A 9441-nucleotide genomic window follows, 5' to 3' on the forward strand; every position below is an offset into this window, starting at 1 on the left:
CCAAGCACATTTCACTATAAAGATTATTTAGTTTTAAGGCATACAAGTGGCCTAGATGTCAAGTGTTTCACCATTTCTCCTGTCAGTAGCTACTATCAAAACTATTAAAAACATAACATACTGCTTATTATCTTTGTTTTCATTTCTCTGACTCATCACTGGTAATCCACAACCTTTTCCATGTTGTCAGTGTTTCACAAAAGAATTAACAAAGCGGGAATTTGGTTTGTGTTGCTCAAAGCATCGATATATAACATAAAAACAGTAACATGTTTCTCAAACTACAGATCTTTCTAGACGTTTTCAAATAAAATATTATAACCTGTTAACAGCGAGGTCTGTGTATTATCAAGGGTGTACAAGGTGCAAAACGAATACGTAGATAATTATTGTTGCTATTTCCATTAAATTACATTACATTACATTACATTACAGTCATTTAGCAGACGCTTTTATCCAAAGCGACTTACAGGAAGTGTATTCAACATAGGTATTCAAGAGAACTACTAGTCACCAGAAGTCATAAGTGCATCTCCTTTCTTAAACAAGCATCTTAAAGCATAAACCAGAGCAAAAGTATAGTGCAGAAGCAAATTACTATGAAAACAATAATTGCAACAGACTAATACGAATATAATAAGTGCTACAAACTACTACGAATAGGATAAGTGCAGTAAATGAATACGAATTCAATAAGTGCAGGGAACTGATACGAATACAGTAAGTGAGTTGCAGTAGTCCAGGCGGGAGATGACCAGAGCCTGTAGAGCACCTGCACCGTCTCCTCAGGGAGGAAGGGGAGAATCCTCCTGATGTTGTAGAGGAGGAATCTGCAGGAGCGTGTGACCGATGCAATGTTTGCTGAGAACGACAGTTGGTCGTCCAGGGTCACACCCAGATTCCTCGCAGTCCGAGTTGGCGTCACCACGGCATCATCAATGGTGATGGACAGGTCTCGGTGCGGGCAACCCTTCCCCGGGAGGAACAGTAGCTCGGTTTTGTCCAGGTTGAGCTTCAGGTGGTGTGTCGCCATCCACTTCGAGATGTCAGCCAAGCACGCAGCAATGCGTGCCTCCACTTGGGTGTCACCGGGAGGAAATGACAAGACCAGCTGGGTGTCATCGGCATAACAATGGTAAGAGAAGTCATGCGAGCGAATAACAGAACCCAGAGATGTTGTGTAGAGCGAGAAGAGAAGGGGGCCCAGAACTGAACCTTGTGGAACCCCCGTAGTCAGCATGCGTGGTTCCGACACGGCCCCTCTCCATGTCACCTGGTAGGATCGGCCTGTCAGGTAGGATGCAAACAGGGAGAGTGCAGACCCTGAGACGCCCATCCCCTCGAGGGTGGAGAGGAGGATCTGGTGGTTCACCGTGTCAAACGCCGCTGACAGGTCCAGGAGAATCAGGACAGAGGAGAGAGAGTTCGCTCTCGCGGCGTGAAGCGACTCTGTCACCGCAAGGAGGGCCGTCTCTGACGAGTGACCCACCTTGAACCCGGACTGGTGGGGGTCCAAGAGGTTGTTCTGGTGGAGGTAGGAAGACAGTTGTTTAGAGACAGCGCTTTCAAGTGTTTTGGATAGAAAGGGTAGAAGAGAAACCGGTCTGAAGTTCTTGACATCAGAGGGGTCAAGTGATGTTTTTTTCAGAAGGGGGGAGACTCTGGCAAATTTGGCGTTGCAGGTGGAAACACAGTTAAGTGAACAAACAGACTTGACAGGAACAATCTGAGTTGTGTATATGTTTTCTATGGGCCAGCCGAAGTGCAGGTTGCCATAACAAAATCCAAATAGGGCCTCCACCGCCGAGGTTCACCAAATCTTAGTGAACCAGGGACAGGCTGTGACTGCTTTGACGCACCAGGTTCAACAACTTACGGCGGCCCTCACCCAGGTTCTCGCGGCTACACCGCCGCCATCTGCTCCGACTCACCCGGAGCTATTACCAGCGCGTTCACCGCCGGTCTCGGAGGTCCAAGTCGGCGAGCCTGAACGTTACGCTGGGGATGCTGAGGGCTGTAACCCTTTTCTGATGAACTGCTCCATTTTGTTCGCGCTACAGCCATACACATTCGCCACCGAGGAAGCAAGAGTGGCGTATTCCATTAATCACCTGACGGGGAGAGCCCGCCTGTGGGGAACGGCAGAGTGGGACCGCCGAACGGCCGCCTGCGCTTCCTTCCAGGCGTTCTCCGAGGAATTACGCAACGTTTTCGGAGTGGTTTCCTTGGGACCAGATGCCACCGGTGGATTGTTGGGGCTCCAACAAGGTAATCAAACCGTCACTGATTACTCCATTGACTTTCGGACCAAGGCGAATGGAATATGGCCGCTCAATGTGATGCGTACATGCTTGGCTTGGCAGACTACATCAAGGATGAACTCATCTCCTTCGAGCTGCCCACCTCTTTGGACGGACTGATCGAGGTGACCACTCGACTGGACCGTCGCATCCAGGCCAGGCGGCTGGTGAAGTGCCAGGGACGTTTCAGCCACGGCTCATTTTCCTACTCCACGCACGCTACCTCTCCGAACCAACCAACGACCATTCCACCTCATCGGGAGACCGAGCCTATGCAGGTGGGTCGCACCAGACTCTCGACTGAGGAACGTGACCGGCGCCGCAGGGACAACCTATGTATGTACTGTGGTCAGGCCGGCCATGTTGTTCCCAACTGCCCGGTAAAAGCCAGGGCTCACCAGTAACCAAGGAGGTACTGGTGAGCCGAGCCGTGTCACGACCCTCCTTCTGCCAGAGGCCCCTTTTTCATGCCAAGTTGCTCCTACCCGGGGGGCCCGAGACTATCTCCACCTTCCTGGACTCTGGCGCAGATGCGTCCATCATGGACGAGGGACTCGCTCTGCAGCTGGGAATCGACCAGGTTCCTCTTCTTCATCCTGTTCCAGCCAGCACCCTCGATGGTCATCTCCTGGGGACTGTCACCCATCAAACCGTCCCAGTCCATATGCTTCTGTCCGGCAATCACCACGAAACCATCACCTTCCACATCCTGCAATCACCCCGTATTCCCCTCATCCTGGGGTATCCATGGTTACGACGCTACAACCCCCATATCGACTGGGCTACAGGGGCTTTCCGAGGCTGGAGTCCTTCCTGTCACCTTGTTTGCCTGAAGCAAGCCGCCGCACCTCAAAGTTCTGCGGTCATCTCTACGCCTGAACTCACGTGGGGTCCCGGTGGATTACCACGATTTCAAAGAGGCGTTCAATAAGACCAAGGCGCTGTCGCTGCCTCCTCACCGTCCCTATGACTGCGCCATTGACCTACATCTGGGCACATTCCCTCCTAAAGGATGTTTATTTTCCCTGTCCGCCCCTGAAAGAGAGGCCATGGATAAATATATTGACGACTCCCTGGTTGCTGGTCTCATCCGTCCCTCATCATCTCCTGCCGGAGCGGGATTCTTCTTTGTGGGAAAGAAGGACAAGACCCTTAGACCATGCATTGATTACAGGGGTTTGAATGACATTACCATTAAGAACCGTTACCCGCTACCCCTCATCATGACGGCCTTTGAACTGCTTCAAGGTGCGACCATATTTTCAAAACGCATATCACCTGGTCCGGATCAGGGAAGGAGATGAATGGAAGACTGCGTTCAACACACCAAAGGGCCACTACGAATACCTGGTGATGCCCTTCAGATTAACCAACGCTCCTGCTGTCTTCCAGACCCTAGTTAACGACGTGCTCCATGTCTTCGTCTACCTCGACGACATTCTCATCCTCTCCAAGACTGAAGAGGAACACATACATCACGTCCAGTCCGTTCTACAATGCCTCTTGGAGAATTCCCTTTATGTGAAAGCAGAGAAATGTGAGTTCCATGTATCCACCGTCGCATTCCTGGGATACATCGTCTCCAACGTCAACATCCGGATGGATCCCGCAAAAGTCTCTGCTGTCACTTCCTGGTCTGTTCCGGACTCCCGCAAGCAGCTCCAACGATTCCTGGGGTTCGCCAACTTCTATAGACGTTTCATCAGAGGCTACAGCTTGGTAGCTTCTCCGCTCACCACCCTAACGTCCTCCAAGGTTCCCTTCCTTTGGACCCCTGCAGCCGAAAAGGCCTTCCAAAACCTCAAGACCATATTCACCTCAGCACCCATTCTCCAAGTCCCCAACCCCGACCGGCAGTTCGTAGTGGAGGTGGATGCTTCCTACGTGGGAGTTGGAGACGTTCTGTCTCAGCGCTCCGCCACCGACCAGAAGTTGCATCCCTGCGCCGCCTTCTCTCGTCGGTTGTCCCCTGTGGAGAGGAACTATGACATCGCGAATCGAGAATTATTAGCCGTGAAGCTGTCTTTGGAGGAATGGCGTCACTGGCTGGAGGGGACCAAAACTCCGCACGGCCAAGAGACTGAATTCACGACAGGCCCGGTGGTCGCTGTTCTTCACAAGGTTCAACTTCACCCTCTCATATCGCCCCGGGTCCCACAACGTCAAGCCTGACGCTCTCTCCCGTCAGTTCCAGGAGGAGGAGGAACCTACCTCAGGGCCCTGCTCCATTCTTCCAGACTCCTGCCAAGTCGTGGTCCTGACTTGGGAGATTGAGAGGTCAGTGAGGGCCGCAACCGAAGGCCAACCCGGCCCCAGCGCCTGCCCTCAGAATTGCCTGTTTGGCCCTCAAGATCTTTGGTCTGACGTTCTCCAGTGGGCTCACTCCTCCAAACTCACCTGCCATCTGGGCATCCAGCGAACCCAAGACGTCCTGCGACAACGCTTCTGGTGGTCCTCACTCCCTGAAGGCACCAAGGAGTTCGTTACTGTCCCCCTTCCAGTGCGCGTACGGCTTCCAACCTCCCTTGTTCCCCGCACTGGAGAAGGAGGTTTCCTGCCCTTCGGTCCAGACCTTCATCCGCCGTTGCCAACAGACCTGGACGAGAGCCAGAACAGCCCTGCTTCGGTCCGCCGACCGCTACTCAAAGGCGGCCAACCGACACCGCACACCACAGCCCCCGTCTATCAAGTAGGGGATAAGGTGTGGCTGTCGACCCGGGACCTACCCCTTCGGGTAGAATCAAAGAAGCTGGGTCCTAAATTCATCGGTCCGTTCGAGGTCGAAAGGGTCATCAACCCGGCGGCAATAAGACTCAAGCTTCCCAGGTCCATGCGCATCCATCCCACGTTCCATGTCTCCAAGGTGAAACCAGTCCGGGAGAGCCCCTTGATGCCAGCTGCTCCTCCTCCTCCGCCTCCTCGTCTCATCGAAGGAGGACCTGTCTACACCATCCATCGCCTGCTTCGCTCTCGCCGCTGGAGTCGGGGCATTCAATACCTGGTGGACTGGGAAGGATACGGTCCTGAGGAGAGGTCATGGGTCCCTGCTCGTCACATTTATGACCATCGATTCATCGCAGACTTCCATGGACAGCACCCGGACCAGACCTCCAGGACAAAGACCCCGGCCAGAAACATCCAGGAGGCCCCCGAGTCAGACAGTGAGGCTTCGTCGTCCGGGGCTGAGGAACCCTTCCTCCAGAGTCACACCTGTTCACTCTTCCTGCACTATTTCTCTCAGCTCACAGCCCAGCCCCCCCTCTCTCACCACACTCTCCCTCACTCACCTAATCAGCATCATGCAGTGCACCTGTCTGCCGCACCCACCTCATCAGCACAATCACTCTCACCTGCTCACTCTGCTGCACTACTCACCTCAGTATAAATACCCCAGTCTCACACACACTCACTGCCAGATCGTTCTCCACATTATGCCAGACCTTCCAGCGTTATTCCCCGGACTGATTTCCCGTTGCCGACCCGCTTGTTTGGACTTCTCTGCCTTGCCTCTGCCCCGGTAACTGACTCAGCCTTCCGTCCCAGACCACGGTATTCCTACCTTGCCTCGGTTAACCGACTCAGCCTTCTGTCCCCGACCACGAGATTAGCCTTCGCTCCTTTTGGTTTTTGTCTGCCTGCTCCGCTGACGGATCAGCGCTCGCTCGAGTGGAATATAACCCGTGAGTTATCTCCTGTCTGTCTGCTGTTTGTTCCGCTTTGAATAAAGCTCCAGAACTTTACTCTGTCTCCTGGTCTTACTGCACTTGGGTCCACACACCACCCGTTACAGTGGGGCTATAGTTTGCTAACCAGTAATACACCAATATGGTTTTTTTATCTGCTGTGCTCATTATTTGAATATCAATGTCAATCACTTCTTACACAATTTATTTTTAATAGACATATTTATTTGTATCTCTTGTTAGAATTAAAGCTGAGAAACAATCAGAAGAATGCTTTAGTTTGGAAAGTAAGGATTTGCCGAGTGAGCATCAAACATTACTTCTTGACTCTGAGCTTGTAAACAGAAGTTGCAGGCAGCTTGTTGACATTTGCCCGGGGATTTCATAATGTTGCATCACACATTCTCTGATGTCTATCTGGTCAAGAACTCCCCTACAATAAAATGGTGTCTTTAAAACTTCCCAGCAGAGGAGCTCTTGACAGGTGCAGGTGGATAGTGTCAGCAGTGGTTGAGGCAGGGAAGATGAAAGATTAAGAAACAAGAGAAACTAAGAGGTGCTTCCTCATGATTTTTAGAACTTTATGTTACTAATAAGATAAAACCTCTGACATTCCCTGTAATTTTAACATAATTCTGTTGTTTTTCAGGTTGATGGAAAACTACACTTATAACAGCCCCACGCTCCAGCTGGAGGCTCTGAACGTTTCAAAGGAGTCTGTCTACCCTGTCTTTCTCTCGTTCTTGTTCTCATACCTGTTTTTAATGCTCGCAAATGGGACCATTGCTTTTCTTATCTTCATTGACAAGAGCCTCCACCAGCCCATGTATCTCCTTTTTGCAACCTGCCGTTAAATGACATCCTTGGAAATTCTATCTTGATGCCCCGTTTGCTTATGGACATGTTGAAGCCTCCCTCTGAGCTCTTTATTAGTTATTATGAATGTGTGGTCCAAGCTTTCACCACACACATGTTTGGTACCACTAGTCTCACTGTGCTTATGATTATGGCTTTTGACAGATATGTGGCCATCAGTAATCCATTACGATATAATATGATAATGACCAACAAAATGGTGATCAAGTTGATCGTGTCTGCCTGGGGAGTGGCCTTCGTTTTGGTCACGATTCTACTCGGTCTGACCATACGACTGAACAGATGTAGGACTCTTATTGAAAGCCCTTACTGTGACAATGCCTCACTGTTTAAACTCTCCTGTGAGAGTGTGTTTATTAATAATGTCTATGGCCTCACTTTCACTGCAGTCCTGTTCACAGGTTCCATAGGCAGCATGGTTATCACTTATACTAAGATTACAGTAGTCTGTCTCACCAGTAATAGCAAGTCTTTGAACAGTAAAGCCTTAAAGACCTGCAGCACTCACCTGGTCATGTATCTGATCATGATGTTTAGTGCAATGTCAAACATTACTCTACATCGCTTCCCTCAGTACTCAGACTACAGAAAACTCAGTAGGATTTTGTTTCATATTGTCCCTGGCAGCCTCAACCCCATCATTTATGGAGTGCAGTCTAAAGAGATAAGGATATTTTTGTCAAAGTTGTTCCACTCCAAGAAAGTTCTGCCATCATTGTAAGGACAATGTCCCCTTTTTTATGCACATTTTTCAAGGCAACATATAATGTGACCTAAGGGTGCCCTACTGTGCTCCTGTTTTTGTCCTTTGTAAGTGTTTAAGCACAAATGTCTGATCTTATTAGTGCTACTACTCTAATTCATAACCTTGGGGTGGAAGACTTTCCTGTTCCAATGGGAGGGTCCAAGGACAGAGGATGCTGTATGCTGTAAAGATTGTAAAGCCCTCGGTGGCAACTTTGTGTTTTGTGATATTGTGATTATTCAAATAAAACAAACAAATGCAAGGACCTTGTACAATCTATGTCATAAATGCAACGTAGTCTTTTCTGGGGGGAAAAAAACAGATATATAGGCAGCTGAGACCCGACAGGGATCTGGATTGTGGTTTATTGAGTTGACATAAGTAACTTGGACATTGCTCTCCTGTTCTTCTCAGCAACCTTTAGAAGCAAAGCGAGCAACTTGGATTAATGGGACATGAATACATGCAGATGGAGAGGAGTAGAGCTCAGTGATTCATAGGAAGTCTTCTGACCGTTAGAGTTATCAAAGAGGAAAGTTTAAAGCCTACACTTGAATGTGGTGAGTGTGTCTGCCCCCGAACTGAAACACAAAGCTGGTTCCATTTAGATTTTGTTACGGCAACCTTCAGTTTGGCTTGCCCACAGAAAACAAATATTCAACTCAGATTGTTACTGTCACGTCCGTTTGTTCACTTAGCTGTGATTCCACCTTTAAAGAGGGTTTGGGTCATTTTTGCCTGGACCGCAGCAAGGCGTTGCAGACAGCATGTCAAAACAGATGTAGCAATATGATTATGAAAGAAATGGTGTGCTTTTGAACATTAAAGCATGTAAACATATTCCAGCAGAAACCCAAGATACAACCTTAAAAAGAGCATAATATGTTCCCTTAAATTTTGTACTTAAATACAGAGTTATTTTGGGTAGAACGTGCCTTGTTTCTGTAGAGTGGAAAAGAAAGAAAAAAACATTTGGTTTTGTGTATAATTTCCTATTATTGAAATTGATTTGCATGTCATACTCAGGTCATTGTGCTCTAGGTCTTGTATCAGAAAAATATATATTTAGTTGACACATTTCTACTACACTTCTGTCCATCCTAGGAGAGGGACCATACTCTGTTGCTCTCCCTAAGATGTCCAAATTTCTTCCATTTTAAAGTTGTTGTTTTTTTGTTGATTTTTTTTTCCTGGGGCATTCTCCTGCTCCGATACGAGGGTCCAAAGACAGATCATTTTTTATGCTGTACAGATGTAAAACCTTCTGAGGCAAATTTGTTATCTGTGATTTTGGTCTATACTAATACAATTGAATTCAATTGAAAAATGGGCCCAGTGGAGAAACACTGCTGTTGCCCCATATTGGCTAAAGGTTTGTTTGGTCAAACAGCAGTTGGGCTTGCCCATAGGAAACCAATACAGAGGTCAAAGAGGGAAAAGGGACTTACATGGGCTGACCCCTATTGTGCCCATATTGGTTTTCTGTTTACTGTGCTCATGATTGAAATATCAATGTCAATAAGTTCTTAAACACTTTATTTCCAATAGACACATTTTTCTCTTTATCTTATGTGAGTTAAAGCTGAGAAACAATCATAAGAATGCTTCAGTTTAGAAGATTTGCTGAGTGAGCATTGAGCATTACTTCTTGACTCTGAGCTTGTAAACAGAAGTTGCAGGAAGCTTGTTGACATTTGCAAGGTGATTTCTTTATGTTACATCACACATTATCTGACGTAATGATGGATATTTCCCCAGTGGCAAAATCGTGTACTTAACTTTGCAGCAGAGTAGCAAAGATATGTGCAGGTGGAGTGTCAGCAGTAGGAGGAGTAAG

General features: G+C 48.3%; 1 protein-coding gene across 1 annotated transcript; it reads left to right on the top strand.

Moving 5' to 3' along the window:
• The first annotated feature begins 5730 nt into the window (after positions 1-5730).
• LOC129113282 (olfactory receptor 52K1-like) lies at positions 5731-7776 on the top strand. The gene is given in 3 exon segments (XM_054625497.1): positions 5731-5980; positions 6633-6820; positions 6823-7776. Coding segments are annotated over 2 exon segments (942 nt in total). The 5' UTR covers positions 5731-5980; positions 6633-6636; the 3' UTR covers positions 7581-7776.
• Positions 7777-9441: the final 1665 nt, after the last annotated feature.

The sequence above is a fragment of the Anoplopoma fimbria genome, chromosome 24 (assembly GCF_027596085.1).
Source record: "Anoplopoma fimbria isolate UVic2021 breed Golden Eagle Sablefish chromosome 24, Afim_UVic_2022, whole genome shotgun sequence".
NCBI lineage: Eukaryota > Metazoa > Chordata > Actinopteri > Perciformes > Anoplopomatidae > Anoplopoma > Anoplopoma fimbria.